The following is a 23,808-nucleotide window of genomic DNA, read 5'->3' on the forward strand; positions in this document are numbered from 1 at the left end:
ACCAGGGTGAACTGTCACCATGTCCCTGCCAGGTGGGGGGGAGGAGAGAGACGATGACTTCCTAGAGTTGTTCCCAAACCCCTGCCCCCCTCCCTGAGCACTGAGAGCCCAGCTGGGGTTAAAAAAAGAAACCTTTATAGTAAGACACCCTGCGTCAGGCACAGCAGCCCTGGGGGTGGGCTGTCACTCCCCCTCTCCCTTCACAAAAGCCAGGGGGGTGGCTGCCCATGCCCCAGCCATGGCAGCAGTAGAGGAAGAGCACCAAGCACAGGGTTTACCCCACTCACTAGCTGGTGGAGACCAGATGGAGGGGGCAGATTAGCCCCAGCTATTATAGCAGGGACCAGCCCCAGGGGCTCTGCCTGCTCCCTCCATTTAACAACCCTGGCTCCCAAACTGCTTCATGGGGGAGGGGTGGGCAGGTTGGCTCCACACCCTCCTGCCAATGCCTCCTCTCCCTGCACAGCAGAGGGAAGCCCAGCCCTGCCCTGCCCTGCCCCGCCCCACCCCACCCCCTCCCTGCTAGGAGCCAGGGAGCCCAGAACTCAGGGATAGGAGAACTAGGGCAGCAGTGTGCCCCGGGGTGGGGGACAGACACTCAGCCCATGCTCTGGGGGAGCAGCTCCAGGCCGGCACAGGCCCAGGAATCTCCAAGTCCAGACTCCTCTGCCCACACTCCAGGAGGGGAGCAGGATCCATGGTGCCCACTGGCTGCCCCCAGTTCCAGCTCAGTCGGTCTTCAGCCCCCCGAACACAGCCGAGGGGACGCTCTGCTGCTCCAGCTGCACCTCTGCAGGGAGAAGGGGAAGGTGGGTCAGTGGTGAGCTTGAGGGGCAGGACGTATCCAGCTACACTAGGCCCCTCCCCCAGCCATAGCTGTGCACCCCTCCTTACCATCAGGCTCATTCTCCTCACTCTCACCCTCCTCCTCCTCCTCCTCCTCAATGTCGATCTCGTCAGGGTTTGCCTGCCTGGAGAGTGCGGCCAGCTCACTGCGTGACGCATCGCTCCTGCCAACATACCAGGGGGGAGGGGAGAGGAGTGAGCGAGGGGCTGGGCACCAGGGAGTCCTCCCTACACCAGCTGCTCCAGAAACAAACAGTCTTAGGCCCCCACTGTCCCCATCCCCAACCATCCACAGCTCCCCCCCGATTTTAGCCCTAGGACAGACTCCCAGCCAGCAGGGAAGGGATGAGGGCAGTGCCAAGCAGTGGGGGGTTGGGGGTTACGGGCTCAGCTGATGAGAAGCTCTCAGCCCAGGGCTGCACTGGCACATTGGGCTCTGGGCAAGGGGCACATCAGAGCCATTGCTGGCTATAAGGCAGGGGAGCCGAGCCCCAGCATGCAGTAGGGCTGGCTGCCCAGATGCATGATGGCATGTGTAGTCACCACAAGCTGCCCTATGCACACAGACCTGACAAAGAGGATCTTCTCCTTGGCCCGGGGTTTGTCCCGCTCTGCCTCGGCCGCCAGCTGCTCTGCCCGCTGCTCTAGCAGTTTCATGTCGTCCATGCCACTCTGCCCCGGCGCCAGGTCTGACACTGGAACCAGACAGCAGGGTAAATGCCAGGGACCCCTCTGCGGGGGGATACAGGTGCCCGCAAGGCTCCCACCATATGCAGGGGTTGCTTACCGGTGCCCGTGGCATTGCTGGAGACTTTGAGCATCTGCGAGGCCATGAAATTGACCTGGGTGTTGTAGGTGGCCTGGACACTGCGTTTGATGCGCAGCATCTCCCGGATCGTGTCTTCGTTCCCGTGCCGGATCTCAAAGTCCTTCCACGTCTGCCAGAAGGAGCCTGTGGTCTGGGGGGATGGGGGTGGACAACAGGAGTGAGCCTTGCAGTGCCTCAAGGCCTGCCCTCTCCTCCCCTCCCCCATGGCCTGGCCTACCAATCCCCTCACCCCAGTATCTGCTACCAGACCACTCCCACCCAGCTCAGAGACCATCTCCCCCAAGGGCTCAGGCTGTTACTGGAGATGGGGGCAGGATGCTGGGCCACTCCTGGGGCACTAAACCACCCAAACACCGCCCCTCTGGCTCCATGGTCTGCAAGACTCTCCCCCAGTGTGGGAGGGGCCCCAGGGAGCCCCACTCCTAAAGAGCCAGACTTAGCCCTGGGTATGCAGCAGTAATGCCCAGAAAAGGGAAGAGGGGGAGTCCTGCACCCGTTTATAGGGCCCTATCACAGTCAAGCCCCTCCACACTCACCCCAGGGTTACAGGTTCCAGTAGTCACAGTGAGACACCCTCACCCACTCTGGTTCTGGGCTGGTTGGAGGCCCATCTCCAGCACCACTGCATCCTTACCATAGCCAGGGGGAGGGGGCGCAGGGTAGGCTCCCTGGGTCACTGTAGTGCCAATGGGGGAGTGGGGGTGTCAAGGGTTGAGCCCTCCACTGCTCCAGGAGTGAGGGTGGCCCTGGTCCATCTCCCAGCCTCCTCCTGGGCAACTGATCCCTCTAGCAGGGCCCAAAGCCCACCTGGCTGGGCAGAGTAGCCTGGGGACGGTAGTGTCAGGGACCAGACTGTAGGGCACAATCCCACCCCTAGGGCCTGGCTTGCTCTGCCAGCCCACATTTGCCCGGGGCCCTTACCCTGGGGTCACAGATCTGCGAGCAGTAGGAGTAGATGGCCCGGGCCCGGTCGATCTCACCCAGCTTGCATTCCATGTCGGCAAAGCGCTGGCACATCTCGCGGGCGTGCTCGTCTGACAGCACCTAGGAGAGAATGCCCTGAATCCAACCAGCCCCACCTCCACCGCATGCTGGTGGGGGATGGATGGACAGCATGCGCCCCTGACTGGGTAGGGGGAGTCAGGATGCCATGCAGTGCGCTCCCTGCAGGCTGAGGCTCAGGACAGGCCCCCAAAGATCCCAGGTTTGGGGATTCACAGCCTTGGGCTGCAGGGTGCCAGGGATGTTTGGGGCTCAGCCCAGTGCTGTCTGTGCCCATCTCTGCCACCCGAGTGCCCCTGCTACAAGAAGGCAGTGCTACCCTCCAGCGCTGGGACCTCAGCCAGCCCATGCCTCTCACTGCCTGCTGGATGGGTCTAGGGCTCCTCAGCACCGGCCCATGGGACGTGGGTGCAGGAGGCTGGGAGGGGTTTCTGCTACTGAATGGCAGGAAGGGGCCTAGGACAGCCCAGTGCACTGGCACGCAGGGGTGGGGGCACTGTTCTAGGCCCATGTGTGAGGGGGAGGGGGGAAAGGGAAAGCTCCACCAGCCCTGCCCCCCATCTCACCTCAATGGCCTTCTCATAGATGCTGCGGGTGTGGGTGACCCCGTAGATCTCTGCTGCCCGCTTGATGAAGATGTTGTACATCTCGTACTGCTCCGAGGGTTGCACAGCCCGTGTGGCCCGCTCATACACCGCCATGGCATGCCGCGCCAGCCCGAACTCCTCCTCCAGCTTGGCATACAACAGGTAGATGGCTGCAGGGACAGGGTGAGTCAGGGGCTGGCTGGCACAGGGATGCCAGGTCACAGGGTGGGTTTCTGATTTTGATTCCAAGTCACAGCACCACTGGGGCAAAGGTAAAGCTGGCTGGCAGGGAGGGCAGAGGCAAAGCTGGGTGGTGGTGGGGCTGCATACAGGGACGCTGGCCCTGCCGCTGCCCAGGGTTCTCAGGTCCTCTTTGCCACACAGCAGTCTGTGCCCAAGTCCACATGGAGCCACAGTGCCCAGTGGGGCTGGGCTCCCCACTTCAGTATCCCATCCGCCAGGGCTCCCCTCGGCTTGGAGACGGGACTGGGCACCAGTGCGGGTGGAATCCTGGCCAGACAGCGCCACATGGCAGCTGATGCCAGGATGCCCTCATATCGGGGAGCCAGGAAACACCCCCTCCTCCCCCCCACATACTCTTGGCATATTTCTGGGGGCAGCCATCCAGCGCCTGCTCGAAGAGGTCGCGGGCCCGCTCCAGCTTCTTGCCGCCATAGCGGTCGATGAACTTGGTCAGGTAGGTGTTCCAAATGTCGTACACGTTGGGCCAGCGGAAGAGAGAGATGCCCCTTTCGTAGGCCTGCCAAGGGGGGAGTGTAAGCGTGGCTGCCCAGGTCCCCCCTGGAGCCCTCATGCGTGGCAGCAGTTGGGGGCACTTCCAAGACACCCCTGGGAGCAATCGCACCCCTTCACCCCCCTCAAGATCTGCACATTAATCCTTTAATTCCCACGGCGCCACCTCTGAGCCCTTCTGACCCAGCCAGATCTGCAGCCCCTCTCTCACTGGGCAAACACCTGCCAACCAGGGGCTCTCTGCTGGCCCTGCCCACTCGTATCTCCCCCCCACGCCAACTCTGCTTCTCGGAGCCCAGCGAAGTCCCACCCTCCCTCACCCTTAACAACGGAGCTCCCCTGCACCTTGAAGCTCTCCTCGAAGTAGGTGTGCTCCTCCAGGAAGAGGGCGTAGTTGATGATGATCTGGGGCGTGGCGATGCGCAGGTCCAGGATGCGGTCGTACACCGCCTTGGTGGACTAGGAGAGAAGACCAGGCGGGCAGCAGTATTAGGTGGATTATGGTAGGGACCGGCATGTTGCAGGGATCCAGGTGACCCCGCAGGATGGGCAGGGGCGGGTGCAGGTTGAGCCTGGTGCCATCCTCAGTGGAGTCCACCCCCTCTCACCCCCAGTCCCTCTGCCAGAAAGCAGCTAGGGCCTGGCTCCGTGACCCCTTTCTCGGGACCTGGCCCCTGAGGAGGGTGGCTGTCCTCACCTTGAAGGTGCCCAGGCTCTCTTCCAGGTCAGCCAGCATAGACCAGACCTTGAGGGACTTGTACACACGGTTCTGGACAGGCTCCGAGGCATCGAAGTACTCAGCTTTCTTGGCTGGGATGGCCGTGGCTTTCTGTGGGGCGAGAGAGGAGGGTGCTCAGTGGGGCAGTGAATCCTGTGCCCAGGATTTCACTGCCAGCAGCACGGAGTGAGCAGGGCGATTCAGGGACCCATGACATCTCCTGGCAGGCGCCACGGAGGCAGCTTCTCACCATCACTCACTGTGTCCTCAGTGAAGCATGGCCCACATTCAAACCACTAGAGTGCCTGCCCCTTCCACAGCTGGAAGTGGAATCCAGGAGTCCTGGTTCCTGCCCCCACCAGTCCCCCAAGCCCCACCCAACGCTGGGAGCAGAGCCCAGGAGTCCTGGTTCCTGCCCCTCTCCGAGCTGGGAGTGGAACTGTGGAGTCTGGGCCTTAACCTCAAGATGTTCCTCGCTCCTCCACCCACCCAGGACTCTCCAGCAGCCAGAGTGATGGTTGCCTGGTGCTTGCCCTCATATCCCACATTGCTGCTCCCATCACCCCCCCATGCCCAGCAGGGCTGGGCTCACCCGGAGGATGCGCAGGGCCTGGTCATAGTTCTCATGACGCAGCTCCATCTCCCCGTACTCGCACCACACGCAGGCCAGGTCGTCCACCTGCTTGAAGTTCACCTTGGTGGCTTTCTCAAAGATGGTCCTGGCCTGGGAAAGGGGAGGAAGGCAGAATCAGAGGGAGCACAAGCTGCCCGACCCCAGCCCCAGGCCAGCCCGCTCCCCTGAGCTATGGCAGCAGCTCGGCCCATTCCCTCCCCTAGGCTCCGGCAGGGGCCCAGACAGTGCACCCAGCCAGGCGGAATCCCTCCCTCACAGACCCCTCTGTCCTGGCCCCCCAGGGCTGGCATTAATGGGGGCTCTGCGCAGACTCTCTCTCCAGGTGCTTGGGCGATGCTCCTGCCCAGTTTAACCCTCACTAGCAGCCACTGCTGGGAACATGAGCCCTACTTGGGCGACACCCCAGGATGAGGGTCCTACCACCCTGCCCCCTGTGATGAGTCCCCTAGGCCAGGGCATGGAGAGGGGGCAGCTTCTCTTAGCTGTTCTCACTCCATGCCCCCAGCAACACTCACATCCTCGATCTGCCCATTATCCTCGTAGAACTTGGCGAAGGAGACCCAGAGTGTGTGTGTCTTGCCGGTGGCCTTGAAGGGGTCCACGGTCTGCACGGCCTCTGTGTAGGTGTTGATGATCTGTGTGGGCAGGTCGGCGCCAGTGTTAGACCGAGTGGGAGAAGGGAACGCTCTGCTGAAGGCCTTTGCCAACAGAGCTGCTACAGCAGGGCCCACACAGCCCCTCCTCCTGCCCCAGAGGGGCACTCTCTAGGGGTGAGGGCAAAGTTCGGTTTCCCTTGACTCCTCACTGGGGCAAGTGAGTCTCCCTGGTGATCTCACTGAACCCAGTGATGAGGAAATGGACTGAAATCCGCCCACACCGCACAGTCATGCAATGGGAGCAGCTTTCAGTCATTCCCGGCCTGGATTGGAACCCGGGCCCTATGCCTTGGGCTTGAGCCTGGATCAGAACCACCAACACGACCCCTCACCCTCATCCCCTGCCCCGGGAGCTATTCCCTGTGCACCAGCCATTCTAATGCTCTGGACACATCCCCAAAGACAAGTCCTTGCTGCCCCACTCCTTGCGCAGCCACTTACACCCACTGCCAGATGGGATGAAGTGGGAATAATTTGTGAGTCCTACTCCTGCCTCAGTTTCCCAGCGAGTGGAAAGAGCCTGGTTGCTCTCGGGGCAGGCTAGAGGACGGCTGGAGGTGCTGCCCAGTTGCTGGGGCCTTATTCCCCATGACAGTGGAACATCTGAGAAGTCAATGGGAACTCCAAATTCCAGGCCATTGACACCTAGCACCCAAGGACCCAGAGAGGGACTTACCCACCTCTCCTTAGGGAAGCTGAACAGCAGCCCCCTAGCTGGAGTTCAAAGGGCTGCCAAGGTCTGAGGTGGGGGACTAGAGCTGGCTGCTGGAAGGAGTCAGGGGCTCTTGCTTGGGGTTGACCAAGGAGGCCTGATGGAGGGTCAGACAGAGCCTGAACAAAGGGGATCGCTCCAGCTTGGCTGGGCTCTGGGCTGAGCAGGAGGGTCTGTGCTTTAACCTCAGGGCTCTGGGCTGACTACGGACAAGGGTGACTGATAACCACGACTGGTCTGACAATCCTGCATGAGCGTCGCAGCCAATGCTGGGTGAGGTCATGAATCCCCCATGGGGTCCGTCCCCGTGGGACTCGCTGAACGGAGCTCGTGGGGTGATGCCGGGGTGCGGAAGACCCAAAGGCCCAGGCTCGGGAGGTGGTGAAGCCATGGGGCTCATCCTGGAGGAAGCATGACAACCTGAGGGGGCCTGGCACACGGGAAGGCTCCTCCAAGGGACTGTTCCAAAGCTGGGGCCATAGCACTGATCCTGTGAATCCACTGGGCTCAGGCAGACTGAGGGAGACATGCACAGCTGGGAAATCCACTGACCCCACTTGGGGCAGGAGGGCCGAGGGCAGTGCCAGCTGCACAGCCTACGTCCGTGTAGCACATCAGCCCTGCACCCGACTACAGCGCCCTCCAGGGCAGCCCAGCACACTGCATAGCCAGCAACTCTCACCCTCGCGGCTTCCCAGGGACGCAGCGACCACCCCCACCTTAGAGACAGGGAAACCAAGGTACAGAACAACGGTGCCACTTGCCAGAAAGAACAGTAAGTGCATGGCAGTACAGGGAACTCGGGTGTCCTGACTCACCCAAACCACCTACCAGCCTCTGCCTAGGGCTATTTCCCAAGCAAATCTCACCAGAGGGCTCAGCCATGCCAGGCTGGGCTTTTCAGAACTCAGCAGACCACACACTTGGTGTCTCAGCTGCTCCCTGAGCCATGAACTCATACCATGCCATGCTGCACAATCCTGCACCCCAAGCCCATCACACTACAGCGTGTGCAGCACTGATTAGCAGGGGAGATCTGTCCCACACCAGAGATGGCCGCATCTCAGCTCCAGGCACAGGATCCCTGTAAAGCCAGCCCCTTCCCTCTACCCCAGAGACAGCTGTATCTCAGCACCAGATGAGGGGTCCCTGTATAAAAAGCCTCCACATTCCCCACACCGCAGAGGCAGCTACACCTCTGCCCATCTTCCAATTCCCCCAGGATGCCATGGGGGGCGGGGTGGGGAGGTCACCAGGATGACAAGGTAGAGGCCAGGGTGAGTGTGTGTCCCCTGCATGCTCCCTGGGGGGATGAGCTGGCCCCACCTCGCGGGGTTTGCCCTCGTAGAGCTTCACACGTTTGTGCCACTCGTGGACATTGTGGGGGTTCTGCCGCAGCAGCACGCTGTTGAGCAGCAGGGGGCGCCGTGTGATCAGCTGCTCGAAGCGAGCCAGGCGCAGCTCCAGGTCCACGTCATCTGTAGTAGGGAGAGGCACAGGGAGATTAGCCTCTGCCCCTGTGTCCCCGCCGGGCCCGCAGCAGGGGGGCGACAAGCTGATACATCACCAGATGCTAGACCCACAACCTCACCAAGAACCCCTGGCCTCCTAGGACAACTCAGCAGGGTCCTCCCAGCCCACCGTGGGCTACGAACCAACCACCCAGCACCCTGCCCTGCCTCAGACCCAGCATGCCATGGGCCACCAGCCCTGGATCGGACCCGGAGTGCAGGGGCCCTGCAGCCCTCCAAGCCAGGGGTGGGGGAGCAGACGGCGGAGGGGAGGGGAAGGTGTTTAATAGGTCCCGTTTCTACCCCCTCGCTCGGGCAGGAAGCAAGGCGCATGCGCCTCCAGCCTCAGACCCCAGGAAACGTCAAGGTGAAGGACTAGTTATCCCTGTCTTACACATGGGGAACAGAAGCACAGAGAAGTGACCCGAGGAGTCCTGAGTCCCAGCCCCCCGCCCCCCCCATTTAACGCTTCCCACTCCCCTCCCAGAGCTGAGACTTGAACCCAGGAGTCCTGACTCCCAGCTCTACCCACTGGGCCTAGCAGGGTCTTACTATCCTCCAACCCCTCTGAGAGGTCATTTGTGTTTCCCATAAAGAGCAATCAGCTGCCAGAGTCTGGAGGCCAAATGCAGCCCTGGTGTAAGTGGTGTAACTGCAGAAGTCAGCATTACCCTCTTATCCCCTAGGGCCACACTTGGGGCTCTGCCTCCCTGGGCTGGCCAATCCCTGCTGGGGAGCACTGCATGTTACCCGCAGGCAGGGCTCAGCCCCCCACTCACCCTCGTCCTCTTGCCCCAGCTCAGAGGTGGTCTCCATCTTGGCTGCAATCATGCTCTCCTCGAATTGGGCATAGCTGTCAAACACCTGGGTGAAATCCCGCACCGTCATCACCGTCTGGATGGCCTCCTCGTACACGTCCCGGGCCTAAGACACACGGCACTCTGAGCAGGGCCACAGGCTCCCTGCCCCACAAAGGGGCCCCCAAGCCAGCTCTCAAGAGAGAAAGGGGACCTATGGCCCCTCCACCCTGATAAGCCTCCAAAGGGCCCTTGCCCGCCTGCATCTCAGCGCTATCTATGGGGTGGAGTATGGGGAGCAGTTTATACAGAGATCCCCCGCCTGGGGGTGAGGTGTAGGGGCTGTTTGGTCCTTGCCTGGTACTGAGATGTGGCTGCTTCTGGGATGGGGTGAAGAAACCGTTTGTAGCAGAGAAAGAGCCTGGAGCACTGGGCCTGGTGCAAAACGTAAGGCCTGAACCAGAGGCTGTGAACCAAAGTCAGGCCACGTATTAAAGTAAATGCTCACAAGGTGACTGTTCAGTATATGAAGTTGGCAAACCTGTTGCTAGTGGAGGCCCTAGATATTGACATAAAATATATTTTAGAAGGCCAGTGCAAATACATAGAAATGTAGCACACAAATCAGATAGTTTGACAAATCAATCAATAAGAATGTTTTGTCCAAAATACCAGGAACAACAGGCGGTAACAAACAGATGTCATAAAATGTGTTAGGTGCTGTGGAAGTTGTTTATCCCAGTTGTATGTCTATAAATGTCAGGGGACCCCGCAGTAACCCTTGGTGCGGCCAATGGGACAGCTGAAATTCCCGCTGCTGACTGAGCCGCTCCTTTCCCGGGAACTCATGGGTTACTGTACCTGTAGCTCCTATGGGACACTAGGCTGTGCCTTAAGGGCAATAAACGTGGTCAAGTGCCTTTGAATCAGCAGACTGCACTGCCTGCTAGTACTGGTAACACTGGAGCTCCAAGAACAAAAGCATTGAGCAAAAGTAACAGCTTAGCAGCAACATTCCCCTCATCTACACTATTTAGTAGTCCCATGACAGCACCACACAAAGGGAGATGATTCAACGCTATGGCGCTAGGAGCCTTAGAAATACTGCCTGATCAGAGGAGACACTAACTTTGGGGGAAGGCAGAGAGTCAGCTGGAGCATGCTGGATTGGACCTGGACTACTGGGGTTAATATCCTCACTGCTGAGAAACGTATCATGGGCTCATCAGTGACCATGTAGTGTTCTGTGCGCTCTTTAGCCTCTGTCATATTCCACCCCAGAGGCAGGCACACTCCAGTACCAGGGCAGTGATCCCTCCAAAGATGTGCTTTGGGCTCCTGCCGGACGAGACTGGCTAGACAAACAGGAGCTACCCCAATGCCTGAGTGAGCAGGGAAGCCCAGCTGCTTTCCACATTGGGGTGGTGAACTCAGACACCCTGCATCCCTGCTGGGCTGGACAATTCCCCACCATCCCTCTGCAGCCAGGGAAGCTCCGTGGGGCGGGGGGAGGGGGGGGCTGTGAGGAGTTCCCCCAACCTGCTTCCCTTTCCCTCCTCCTCCCTCAGACTGCTCTGGTCTTTGCAATACCCTCCCAGCCTTACCCCAGCACCTCCCTCCCAGTTCCCCATGCCCCCTCCCCCCATTTCAGGATCCAGTTCAAACATCACCCACCTTGCTTCAAAACCCCTCTTAGATTCAGCTCAACCATTCCTGGCTCCCGTAACCTCTCCTACATGAATCATCCAGCACCAGCTTCTGTGTGGCCCTTATGGCTGCTGCTGGAGAGAGAGTCTTCTCCCATGCAGCTCCTAGATCCAACCCTCAGGTGGAGACTTCCTTCTTCTCTCTCCCATTCCACCACATCTGGTTTCTCTGTCCCCTCATTGCATGATTCACTAACCCTTTGGGGGCCCACGCTGCACCCAGCCATGCAACCTCCTGGGTTGTTATTTCCCCGGGACCTTTAACCCCTGCACCCACCAGATTAAACACCAGCTGCCCCTCGCAATGGGAAAGCCTTTGTCAGCAGCTAGTGCCACTCACAGAGCAGTCTGCATGGAACAGAGCCCGTCCCTACAAGCTCCCAGTGCTGGCCTCGCCCACCCCCCAAAGGTACCTTCTCAAAGTGCCCGCTGCGGATGTAGTAGTCGGCCAGGGAGCACCAGAGCTTGCCCAGCTGGTCGGTGAAGCGGGTCAGGCCTCCGCGAATGATGGCCCCAACATTGAGGGACTTCACCTTGTCAGGGTTCTGGGAGATGAGGTCACATAGCTCATGCCACAGCTGGAGGGGAGACAAGACATCAGGCAGCAGGGCAAGGCTACACAGGCCACTCTGCACCCACCAGGGGCTCCCAGGCCCTGGGACCCATCTAGCCCATCCCCCAGGACTACTGTATCCACGAAGGCTACTCCAGTTCCTGCCCTGGGCTTGGTTGGCACAAATTAGCCCATCCCCGTCACTTCCTAACACCCTGGGCCCAGGCTCCAGGCTGAGGTCTGGCGCCCAGCCCCTATTCACTCCTGCTGCCCCACCTGGCACATTCCAGAATGTGAGGCCTCCTGCTTTGGTGGACTAGCAAAGAGACTGGGGCATAAGCCTTCCTTAAAGGGAGGGGCAAGAGGAGCTATGAGCAATGCAGTGGGTGACTGGCACAGCTGCCTCCTCAGGAAGGAAGCCTCGCCCTGGCAGCATGGGCACCTCACCTGGTAGTTGGATTTCCCCTCCTTTGAGACGAACCTCTCATCATTGACCACAGTGGCAAGGCGGAGGGCAGCCTCATCCAGCCGGTCAATGGAGCGCAGATATTCAATGTACTCCTCGGCGTTCTCGGGACTCAGCTGCAGCACACACCATGGGGATGAGCACAGAATATCAAGGTTGGAAGGGACCTCAGGAAGTCATCTAGTCCAACCCCCTGCTCAAAGCAGGACCAATCCATAACTAAATCATCCCAGCCAGGGAACTGGGTTCCCAAAAAGTTCATGGAGGACAGGTTCATTGGTGGCTATTAGCCAAGATGGTCCGGGATGCAACCCCACGCTCGTGATGACCCTAAACCATGGGCTACCAGGAGCCGGGAGTGGTAGACCATGGTAGATCACTCCATGATTGCCCTGTTCTGTACAATCCCCCAGAGCGCTAGCTCAGGCCACTGTCGGAGATGGGATACTAGGTTAGTTGTAGCTAGGCCTGGCCACTCTGGTAGCCTTATGACTAAAGGCAACCCAGCATCCCCTGCCCCTCACAAGGTCCTAGCCCTAGAGCAGGGAGAGCTGGCACAGACACCAATGTCACCATTACGCAGATATAAGTATGGCATTTCCAGTGATGTCCACGTGGCAGCTAAATGGGTAACCCTCCCCTCCTCCCCATGCTTTTGCAGGTTAACACTGCCCCCCTCTGCACGCCCCCATCTCCAAGCACTTTGCAGTTCACTAGCCCCCCCCCTCGTGAAGGGAAACTGAGGCACAGAGAGGTGAAGTAATTTGCCTGAGGTCCCACAGCTAGGTGGGGCAGGGACAAGCGGAAGAACAGTGCAGAAGTTTGGGTGCTAACCTGGGATCGGGAGACAGGTTCAATTCCCTGCTCTGGCTCAGCCTCCCTGCATAACCCTAGGCAGGTCACTCAGCCATCCCCTCCAATCCGTTTGCCTCCACTGCAATGCACCCTGCAGCTGTGGGCGGGGTTAGGGCTGGATTTTGACCCTATGAGGAGCAGAAGCTCCAAGGCCTTTGTTCCAACATTGCAGATCCACAGTGCAGAGACAGGCAAGCCCAGAGAAGACTGTTCAAAGGGGAGCAGCTCAGCAAAGATCAGGGAGGCTGGTGCCCTTACCTTCAGGTATCTGCGGTAGACTCGCACAGCTGTCTCGGGCAGGGGGTACAAGCGCACAAACTTCAGGTAGAGGGGCCAGATGCGATGGTGCTGTGTGATGGGCAGCGCCCGGAGTGCCCGGTCAAAGGTCCTGCGTGTGCGGGTGATCCGGCACTGGTCCATGAGGAACTGGCAGTAATCTAGCCAGATCCGAGGCATCTGCCAGTTCAAGAGGTAGGATTGCTTACTAGAGCAGGACCACGGGGAGGGCCCGACTCCTCCCATCAGGGTTATACTGCCATGCTATGGCACAGCTGTCCCTAAAGACAAAACCCCTTCTCCCTAAGGAGAGAAGCCAGGTCCCCAACACATAGGTACCTCACCTGGTATTTGGATTTCCCCTCCTGTTTGTTTCATTCTAGCCAGAGCAATGAGCAGACAAGGCCCTGGGGGTGAATCCTCAAGAAAACCCTACAGAGCCTTGTGCCTTGAAATTGCTGGTTCCAACCCAGCCCGAGGCCAGAAGTGACTGACAGCCACCAGTGGGGTTACATAAAATAAGCTTGCTGGGTCCAAGGCAGCTTTCTGCCGGCCCCCAGCCCCCAGCTCAAGCAAGCTGAGCACAATGAGACCTGGTCAGTGCTGATGTACGCTGGCTAGTGATGGCATGGGGGAGGTGGCCCTGCAGCTGCCCAGGCTATGCCCATTCTGGAGACACATGGGACTCAGAGCAGGCAGGCAGGGGTTTAAAGTGTTGGAGGAGTTCATGGTTGGTGATGAGGTCCAGGACAGAAGGGGTCCATGGTTGGTGATCTACAAGGGCGGCCAGAGCCTGGGGCAGGGGCTGTCCATGATTGGGGACAGGGCCATGCAGAAAGCATCAAACAATCCTGCCCTCACCAGGAAGCCTTCATCTATCATCATCAAGCCCAGTGGCATTGCTGCTCATCCGTTCTGGGCCTCCCCATACCTTGTGCATGAAGACGAGGGCACGTTCATGGCAGTTGTTCACCTCCTCATAGCTGGGGTCAGTCACACACCTGTTCTTCACCTGCTTCCGGCGCTGCTTAAGGTAGTTGTACCACAGCTTGTAACTGCAAACACCATGGAGTTGTCATTATCAGAGATTTCTGTAGCCTGTGCTCCTGTCCTGGCCCTCACATAGCCTCCTGCTGGGAGAGGCTAGGCATGTGGTAGCCGGGAGCTGCCCATATCCAGTGCACCTGCACTTCTCTGCAGTGCTTCCCACATGAGATCGCAGCAGTTGTGTGCTCCTAAAGGGTATGTCTACAACTGTGATCAGAGGTGTGACTGCAGAACGCATCAACAGAGAAGCTAACTTCAGTCTAGTGAGCTTGAATAATCGCAGTACAGACACAGCAGCACGGGCTGTACAAGTGAGCCCACAAGCCTGGGTATGTACTTGAGTGACTAGCTTCACTGCCATTGTTACTGAGCGTGCTAGCTCGGGCATGTCAACACACGCTGCTGTCACACCTCTTACTGCAACACAGACATGCCCAAAGAGTTCTCCATGTCTTCGCTCCCAGCTACATACCTGCCTGGCAGCTCCTTGAGGGCTCTCTCGTAGATCAGGTTCAGCACATGCCGGGGGGCGTTCTGCTTGAACTCAATGTAGCGGATCCAGCACTTGACGGAAAAGGGGTTGCGCAGGATTTCTTCCTCGTACTGCAGATCCTCCTCCTCCTGCATTGGGGCGGGAGAAGAGGAGTTAGAGCCAGAGCCCAGGCCTCTCCTTTATGGCCAGACACCTCCAGGCACTAGCAGCACCGCTTCCGAAACTCAGAGTCCATTTAGTAGGGAAACCACCAAGGGAATCCAAACTTTTAAAACTCATTTTCTTCTGTTTATTACAACCTGTTTCCTTATTCAGTGTTTGCTTCCTCCATGCTGGTAGCCTGTTTTGTTAACGTGGGGCTGGATGTCAACATACCAGTTTATTATCGTAGGATTGCCTAGAAGGGCAAATGTTGTTTTGTCAGTACAGGGTTGCTCAGGAAAGCTAGGGCTGTACCTGTACACTGGTTGTTATTGCAGAGTTGCTCAGAACTGCACACACACTAGCTTGGTATCAGAGGGTACAATTAATACAGATAGAGAGCTGAGCTGAGCTGTTGAAGGCCGACCCTTGCACCACAGCTCCAGGGCTGAGACCTGGGTGAGGAATCATGGCACAAGAGTTGCTCCAGCACCTGGCAATGACAGGCATGTACACCTGAGGGGCCCTTAGTTTTCTAGGGTCCAACTTTGCAAACCCAGAGCCAGGGCCGGCTTTAGGACGATTCAGCCGATTCCCCGGAATCGGGCCCCGCGCCTAAGGGGCCCCCGCGCGTTAAACGCCTTTTAAATTTTTTTTGCTTATCCCGGCTGCGGTCTGCTCTGGGCTCTTCCAGGGCCCCGCTCCCCTGACCAAAGCGCCAGTGGGAGTGCGGCTGCCCCACAGCCTGGCTCTCCCAGCTGGAGCCCTGGCCGGAGCGCCACAAGCCCTGCAGCCCCGCTCTCCCGGCCGGAGCCGGGCAAGCCGCCCTGCAACCCCGCTCTCCCGGCTGGAGCCGGGCAAGCCGTCCTGCAACCCCACTCTCCCGGCCGGAGCCGGGCAAGCCGCCCTGCAACCCCGCTCTCCCGGCCGGAGCTGGGCAAGCTGCCCTGCAACCCAGCTCTCCCGGCCGGAGCCTGGCTGGAGCGGGGCAAGCCCCGCTGCCCCGCTCTCCCGGCCGGAGCCTCGGCCGGAGCGGGGAAAGCCCCGCTGCGGCCCCTGCTAGAGCCCCGGCCAGAGCGTGGCAAGCCGCCTGGCAACCCTGCTCTCCTGGCCGGAGCGCAAGCCCTACCTGCAGCCCTGCTCTCCCGGCTGGAGCTCTGGGCCCTTTCAATAGCCCCCAAAGCCCTGGGATAGCAGGGGGCTCCAGGGGCTATTTAAAGGGCCGGGGCTCCAGCTGCCTCTGCCACCCCGTCCTTTAAATAGCCACCGGAGACCCCCCGCCCCACTCTCCAGGGCTCCCACAGCTATTTAAAAGGTCCGGGGGGGTAGAAGCAGGGGAGCCCCAGGCCCTTTAAATAACCCCCAGAGCCCTGGGATAGCGGGAGCCTTGGGGGATATTTAAAGGGTGGGGGCTCCAGCTGCCTCTGCTGCACTCCCTGCCCTGCTCACACCAGCCCTGCCCCCCCTGCCTGCAGCCAGCTCTGCACCCCATGCCCGCAGGCAGCCCCTGCCAACCCCCCTGCCCTGTCTCCAGCCAACCCCTGCCACACACCTCTGTGACCCTGCCCAAAGCCAGCCAGCCCCACAGACAGCCCTGCCCGCACCAGCCCTGCCCACACCCCCTGCCCTGTCTCCAGCCAATCCCTGCTGCACCCCCCTGCCTGAAGCCAGCCAGTTCCGCACTCCTCTGTCTCCAGCCCTCTCAACCCCTGCTGCATCCTCCTGCGGCCCTGCCTGAAGCCAGCCCACCCCACATCCCCCTGTCTCCAGCCAGCCCTGCACCCCTTGCCCTGCCTGCAGCTAGACCCTACCTCCAGTCAGCCCCTGCCCTGCCTCCAACCAGCCTCATGTCCACTGCTGCCCTGCAGTTCCCAGGGCAGTAACCCGGCACATCTGCTTCAATGAGGGGGGCAGGGAGCAGCTGGGACCCACACATGTGCACACCCGCAGGGAGTGGCAGGGACCCACACATGTGAAATGGCGGTCATTAATAGCCAACCAACAGCATATATGGTGCAATGCACATAATATATAGTTGTATTATTTATATAGTTACGGAAGGTAAATAAGACATGGAAGAAACAAAAGGCTTGTAGTTTTTTAGTCATCCCTGCCAGGGCCCCGCACTTCCTCAAGCCGGCCCTGCCCAGAGCTCCGCGCGGATGTGCCCGATCGCACCCACCCTCGCCCCAGGCTGGCAGGGGGCAGGTCTGAGTCTGTGGGAGGCAGCCCGGGGGGAGGGGCGCTCTGGGCCCGTGGGGAGGAAAGGGGCGGGGCTCCCTGGGGGCAGCGAGGGGGTGAGTGAGAGGGGACCAAGGGCGGGGCGAGTCCAGGCCGAGGGGGAGGGGGCGCTGTAGGCTACGGTGGCCTGAGAGGACATGACACGGCCGGGCACTCACGAAGAACAGGTCCGGCTTCCCCTCGCCGGCGGCCACCGGCGTCTCCTCCAGCGCCGGCATCGCGGCTACGCCAGGCCCTGCGCCCCGCACACACAGACACCGACAGGCCGCAGCGCGCGGCGATGACGTACACGGCTTGGCGCGCTCTCTCCGTGTCGGAGGGGCGGGGGCTGCCATATTGGGAAAACCGCTTATTGGCTAAGGGGGCCGCACTTCCGGTGAAGCTCCACCTTCAGGGGCCAGTTCCGCTCAGACGCCATCTTTACTCCGGCACTCGGAGTGGGTCCTTCCGTACCGAGCTCTTCACCAATGACCGAAGCTGATGCTGCTTCTTGACCAATAAGCACCGCGTTTGTTGCGGTGTGGGAGAGCGGAAGCTTGCGGCCGCTGAGGCCTTGAGAGAGGGAAGGCGGAAGAGTAGCTGGGGCGTAGCGGACAGGATGGGGGTGAAGTTGGAGGTGTTTCGGGTCAGTGGCAGAAACGGAACCTGGGAGGCGTGGAGAGGCTGGGGGAGGGGGGCTGCTCCAGTCGTAGTAGGGACAGAGAAGCCCTGTAGGGAACATGATGGGGCTGGGGTCTAGGGTTGGGGGCGGGGCTCATTGGTGCTTGGCTGGGGTGTGCTGGAACCAGGGTGATGGGTGTCATGGAAAGACCTGACTAGCTGGAGCCAAGGGGCCAGCACTCAAATCAGACATTAGGAATGGTAATATACAAAAACCTGTAGGAGAGCACTTCAACCTCCCTGGCCACACTATAGCAGACCTTAAGGTGGCCATCCTGCAGCAAAAAAACTTCAGGACCAGACTTCAAAGAGAAACTGCTGAGCTTCAGTTCATCTGCAAATTTGACACCATCAGCTCAGGATTGAACAAAGACTGTGAATGGCTTGCCAACTACAGAACCAGTTTCTCCTCTCTTGGTTTTCACACCTCAACTGCTAGAACAGGGCCTCATCCTCCCTGATTGAACTGACCTCATTATCTCTAGCTTGCTTGCTAGCATATATATACCTGCCCCTGGAAATTTCCACCACATGCATCTGAAGAAGTGGGTATTCACCCATGAAAGCTCATGCTCCAAAACGTCTGTTAGTCTGTAAGGTGCCACAGGATTCTCTGCTGCTTCTGGAGGGAAGGCGAGCCTAGGGCTGGCTGCTTGCCCCTGTTGCTGGGGCAGGGGACGGAGGAGATTAAAAAATTAAAATGGAAAATCCTCACTAGGGGGCATCTCAGAGAAGCAGCAGACAGGCCTGCGGGGCAGAGCAAATACCCCAGGCTGCCAGCCTCAATCTCTGGCAGCTCAGTGGCAGCCTTGAAGATGGGGCAGCCCATTAGTAGAGTGGCAGGATTTAGCATAGCCTGAGACACTGGGCAGCTCAACAGGAGAGTGGAGGAATTTTTCCCCACCCCACTCCTTTTCCCTAGGGATGATGTGCCTTTGAGGTAGGAGAGGAATGGGACTCCACCATCCTGGCCCCGAGGATTGGGTGGCATTGCAGTGGATTCGCTTGGTGGCAACAGGTTTACGGGGGCTCCCACATGCTCTCTCAATTTGCTACATTTTCAGCTCATAAAATTTTAAGGCACTGTTCATCAAGTGTATAAAATGTCTCCATAAAAAAACATACAGCCAAATCCTTCCTCCTAAGGGGAAAATGCTTTGGCAATAGCCTTGCAAAATGCTGTTGGTCCAGACGTGTTTGAGGATCATCTGAGCAGATGTCTAAGCTATCATTAGTTATTGCATGGACCCAGAAGAAAGAAAGAAAGACTTTAAAAGAAAAGACCCATGTGCACAAAGTTCCTGGACCAATACATTTTAATGTGGCTTGATCAAAGCTAAGGTCCGGTCTGCACTTACAACTTACACTGGCATAGCTATGTCAGTCAGGGATGTGAAAAAAAACCCATAGCCCCTAGTGATAGAGCTATGCTGACAAAACCCCCAATGTAGAGGCTGTTTTGTTGATGGAAGAGCGTCTCTGTCAGCAGAACTAATGTAGTCTGGGGAGCTGGTGTTCCAATACCAGCAGAAAAAGTCCTGTTGCTTTATGTTCCGTCTACGCTTGGAGCTATGCTGCCCTAGAGTCTGTAGCGTGGACATAGCTGAAGTGAAACTGCGCTGAGTTCATCACTGCCATGTGCTTTGCAGAAGCTTTGCTTAATTGGGCTGTGTAGTACCTGGGATTTCACGCAAGGCCTTCCTTGTTTAAGCTCAATTCAGTGTTCCCCTTAATTTGGGCCACATGTTCCCCCTTTCCTCTCTTCCTCTGCAGATGGTTCTGTATTTGTCCTTCCCTGTTGCCATGTTCTGGATCTCCAACCAACCAGAGTATTTTGAAGAATATGTCATCAAAAGGAAGGTGAGCATGGTGTTCTGCTCTGGGAGGGGAGTGCAAGCTAGTGATTCATGCAGGTACTGTGGGGGGAGGACTCACGGGTTGTTTCCAGCTCTAGGAAGGTAGTGTGGGCTAGTGGTTAAAACAACAGGGGAGTACAGTCAGAGCTCATGGGGAGGAGTTGGAGGTGACGACTATAGAGGGCATTTCCTTGAGCTGCCCAAACAGCTACACTGGCTTCATTTGCTATGCCCTGCTTCTTCCCTTCTGTTAGGCGAGAGACCTGCCTAGGAGCTGTTGGTAAGTGGGATGGAGATGACAGACATCCCAGCAGGGTCTGTTGAATCCATTTCTCCTTGTCATCTGTGCCAGTAATGGCACTAGGTCCCCTGCTGGGTAAGACTGGCCCTGGCACCCCTCCTAGCTGGTAATCCTCACAGGTGCCTGCATTTCTGTTTCCACAGAGGGAGATCTACCCACCTGATGACGACCGCCGGGTGAGTGTACTGCCCCCCATGAACCTCGCTGAGGATATATCCCCTCCCCCGCGTGACATCAGCTGTCCTGCTCGCTGCAGGTCATTGGGGTTAACAGCCATTGGGGGGTTGGATCTACACCCCTAGGTGATGTGCAGTCATGTGCCATCACCTGCAAGGCCTTTCTGGGATAGGTTGTCTCTGGCAGAGCAGAAGGATAGAGCTCTCCTCCCCATTACCTTCAGAGCATCATCTGGCAAAGCCCAGCTGCTTCAACCCTTCCCCAGCTGTGGTGTGCGACCAGGGACTTATCTGGTGTCTCCAGGTGCTCTGTAGCTGTCCCAGTCTGAGCCCATCCCAGGACTCAGCTGGGGTTTGAAGAAGCAGCTTGTCCAGCCCCTGAAGGTTTGGGATGAACATGAGAGGCTCTGTGTGCAGGGGCGGCTCTAGGGATTTTGCCGCCCCAAGCACAGCAGGCAGGCTGCCTCCAGCGGTTTGCCTGCGAAGGGTCCGCTGGTCCCACGGCTTCAGCTGCGGGAGGTCCACCAAAGCCATGGGACCAGCAGACCTTCCACAGGCAAACCGCCGGAGACAGCCTGCCTGCCGCCCTCGCGGCGCCGGCAGAGTGCACCCCCGTGGCTTGCCGCCCCAAGCACACACTTGGCGTCCTGGGGCCTGGAGCTGCTGCTGCTGTCTGTGTGTCCTTCCTTCCCCACCAGTAAGAGAGAAACGCTAACCTGGTGAGTTACAGGCTCCATTAGCTGCAGCAGCATAAGGCTGATTTCTTGAGTCACCCTCTAACCACTAGAGGGTAGCAGGATCTCTCACGCCTCCACCAGCTGTGCATCTGGCTCTAAGGAGACCCGAGAGGGAGATGGTACCCATGGGGCTGTGGTATGGGGGCATAAAGAAGGTGAACTGTAATGCTTACTGACCCTGACCCTTCCCCTCTGTCTGTGCCTCAGAGGAAGGAGCTGGAAGATTTCAAGGAAAGGATGCGGAAGAAGCATGAAGAGCGGCTCCTGCGTGCTGCTCAGCAGTGACAACACTTCATGCCCCCCCGAGCTGGATTGAGGGAGAGGGGAGCATGGCCTGGGGTGGGGGAAGGACACTCCCCCACCCTCCCCAACACCTTTACACACCTCCAGGGGAGGGAGGATGCAAGTGACCTGCAAGTCACCCCCAAGGGGCTGTCGGGGATGCACTGGCACGGCTGCAGTCACCTGCCCTCCTTGGAGAACTCCAGGCATGTGGTGCAAAGGGAGCTGCAGAGATGAAGCAGGGGGGTTAACAGCAAATAGAGTAATCCGCTGTCTGCTCTCAGGGTGGTGGTGGTGGGCTTTGCACTGCTCGTTAATTAATCCTCAGCCTTTCTGGGTGAGAGGGGAAGAGGCTGAAAGGGAAACTAACTTGAGCAAGTCCCTTCTCTTTGCTGTGCCTGAGTTTCCCCACCTGTAAGAGAGGGCGGTGAGGCTGAGTTAAGAGTGAAGTGCTTTGAGCTGCTCGGCTAGGAGATGCCAGGGAAGGGTGCAGTGTTGCGTGAGCAGTGCAGGGATTTGGGCCCAGTGTCAGGCACACAAGCTTGGTACTGAGAAGATGGGTTTCACCTTGTGGTGTTTTGAATTGGTAGCGAGGGAGGCAGGAAGATGGAGCCCTTGCACCGCCTGGCAGCACTCCAGGAGAGGATGGTGGGGGCCTGGGCCAGCAGGATTATGGAGCCTCTGGAGAGAGGGATGGGCCAACCCTCTGGAGAGCACAGTGCATTCCCGCTCCAGGAACGAGCCCCTGGGATTGCCCCGGCACTGTCTGACTCCACGGTCCCCTTCCACTAGGACTAGGCTGGGCTATGTGGCTTTTCTGGTCTCTGCTGTGTGTTGTCACACATCTTGCTCAGACGCAGCATTCGTGAGGAGGTGAAACCATGCTAAGTCTGACTGGCTCCCTTGACTTTGTCTGGTTGGGGCAGAATGTGTGGAAAAATCTTGCAGTAAATGTATCCCACCCTCCCCTGGAGGCATGTCCTCTGCGTGTCTGTGTCCTGGCCTAGCCAAGCTCTTGCTTGAACTGACTAATAAAATTCTCTACCATGAGGTCATGTGCTGACCCCCTTTGCCTCTGGGCTGTTCTCTTTTGGCCTGATCTCTGGGTTGGAGGCAAGTCCCCTGGTGCAACATCTTCCCCCTCACCTCCCTGTCTTCCAGGGGCTGAAGCCTCTCACTCTTGCAGAATGTCTCCAGTATTAGATGCTCAAAGGTCCCATTGGGCTGGGTTATCTCCGATGCGATGCGGTCCATGGCTTTGGCCTGAGTGGCTGTACATGTGCTGAATGGTGGGGCTTGCAGGAGCCTTCCTGTGTGTGTGCTCTCGCCGCTCTGCACTGCAATTAGTGACTGACCAGCTGTTTGGATGTGGACAAGTCACTTGACTTTGGGCTCCAGGAACAGCAACTGCTCTCCCCATGGGAACAGCAGATCCAGGGCAGGGCAATCTGCCTGAGCCTGCATGCAGCACTGCATAGTTCCGTTGTTTGTGACAGACCTTTGAAACATGGGTGGGAGAAGGTCTCCAGGTTAGGGAACTGTCTTTGCTTTGTCCAAGGAAACCCCATTCTGGTCTGGCCACGCTATAAATGTCACTTCCCTTTTCTCGCTCATGTTCCCTAGCAGCCTGCCAAATTAGTCACTGAATGTGAATGTTCCAAAGAGCGGGGGTCATGCTGCACTGCCCTGGGACCACCTGGGCACAGCTGTAGCAGTGTGCAGTGAGGGCAGTGGCAGATTAACTAATTTGTTGCCCCTAGGCCCTCAAAAAAAATGCTCCCCCCCGCTCATCTCTGCTCCCCTGTGGTAAGCCTGGGAGGGAGGGGGGGAGAAGAGTTATGGTGTGCTTGGGGGATGGCAGTGGTGGAGTGGAGGTGAGCTGGGGCAGGGAGCGGTTCCCTGTCTGTCCCCCCCCCCATACCCCCAAGTCACTCCCCGTGCCCGCTGGCCCCAGCTCACCTTTGCTCCGCCTCCTCCGATTGTGCCGCTACGCGCTTCTCCCTCTCTCCCTCCCAGGGCTTTTGCACAGCGAGCCTGGGGGTATGGCTACACTTGCACTTCAAAGCGCTGCCGCGGCAGCTCCCAGCGCTGCGGCACTGTTTACACTGAGGCTTTACAGCGCTGTATCTTGCAGTGCTCAGGGGGGTGTTTTTTTCACACCCCTGAGCGCGAAAGTTGCAGCGCTGTAAAGCGCCAGTGTAGCCATGGCCTAGGAGGGAGCAGGGAGAAGGGGAGTTGCGGTGCACTCGGGGAATGGCAGCGGTGGAGCGGAGGTGAGCTGGGGTGGGGAGCGGCTCCCGGTCCCTCCAGGTTACTCCCTGCACCCGTGGGCCCTAGCTCACCTCTGCTCTGCCTCCTCCAAGCATGCCGCTACTCCCTTCTCCCTCCATGCGGCAAGCCTGGGAGGGAGGTGGAAGGAGGGAAGCGCGGTGCGGTGCCCCTGGGGGAGGAAGCGGGCCGGGGATTTGGGGAAGGGGTGGAGTTGGGGAGCAGGCATGAACAAATTTGTCACCTCTGCAAATTTGCCACCCTAGGCCTAGGCCTTGTTGGCCTAGGCGATAATACGCCGCTCGGTGAGGGGGACAGTGGGGCTACCCCCTTCCAAACTTGGCACATGGCCCTAGTATCCCATCTCAGGGGGCACCACAGAGAGCAGGAGCTCTCCCAACTCTTGGGTAGGGGCAGAAAGAGGTAGGGATTCTGCTAGGAAAGCCATGACCCAGCATATGGCACCAGATGCTCATCTCCCCCTCCCCCTAACTGGGGCACTCGGTGGAGAAAGAGCTACCCTCTTCTTCCCTTCCCCCCCTGGCCTTGCGAAGACAGCTGGGATGGGCTCACCAACCCCTGGTGCCTGTACCTATCACCCTTGTGGGCTAACAACCTTCAACTGCTGCCAGCTAATGCTGTTAGACCTGTAACTCCACTAGCAGCAGTCTGCTGCAGTGCTGAAGGGTCAGCTCTCAAACCCTG

At 58.7% G+C, this 23,808-nt stretch overlaps 2 protein-coding genes across 3 annotated transcripts; one reads left to right on the forward strand and one right to left on the reverse strand.

Annotated features, from left to right (window-relative positions):
- Positions 1–113: 113 nt before the first annotated feature.
- XAB2 (XPA binding protein 2) lies at positions 114–17,109 on the reverse strand. 2 transcript variants are annotated; one of them, XM_030545533.1, is made up of 19 exons: positions 16,982–17,109; positions 14,421–14,569; positions 13,833–13,956; positions 12,884–13,081; positions 11,752–11,886; positions 11,165–11,329; positions 9,028–9,172; positions 8,064–8,215; positions 5,885–6,004; positions 5,328–5,459; positions 4,715–4,846; positions 4,363–4,476; positions 3,862–4,024; positions 3,244–3,434; positions 2,597–2,719; positions 1,634–1,805; positions 1,415–1,541; positions 895–1,010; positions 114–790 (listed from the first exon to the last, which is right to left on the reverse strand). In XM_030545533.1, the coding sequence occupies exons 1-19, from the start codon at positions 17,039–17,041 to the stop codon at positions 729–731; spliced, it is 2,580 nt and encodes an 859-aa protein (XP_030401393.1). In that variant the 5' UTR covers positions 17,042–17,109; the 3' UTR covers positions 114–728. The 2 variants fall into 2 exon arrangements, with proteins under 2 accessions (XP_030401393.1, XP_030401394.1); XM_030545534.1 differs by lacking the exon at positions 12,884–13,081.
- Positions 17,110–17,296: 187 nt separating this feature from the next.
- Positions 17,297–21,898, forward strand: LOC115642106 (protein PET100 homolog, mitochondrial). Its single transcript, XM_030545536.1, has 5 exons — positions 17,297–17,448; positions 19,257–19,343; positions 19,784–19,816; positions 20,761–20,870; positions 20,903–21,898. Exons 1-4 carry the CDS (start codon positions 17,422–17,424, stop codon positions 20,836–20,838), a joined length of 225 nt encoding a protein of 74 aa, XP_030401396.1. The 5' UTR covers positions 17,297–17,421; the 3' UTR covers positions 20,839–20,870; positions 20,903–21,898.
- Positions 21,899–23,808: the final 1,910 nt, after the last annotated feature.

The sequence above is a fragment of the Gopherus evgoodei genome, unplaced genomic scaffold (genome assembly GCF_007399415.2).
Source record: "Gopherus evgoodei ecotype Sinaloan lineage unplaced genomic scaffold, rGopEvg1_v1.p scaffold_37_arrow_ctg1, whole genome shotgun sequence".
NCBI classification, from domain to species: Eukaryota; Metazoa; Chordata; order Testudines; family Testudinidae; genus Gopherus; species Gopherus evgoodei.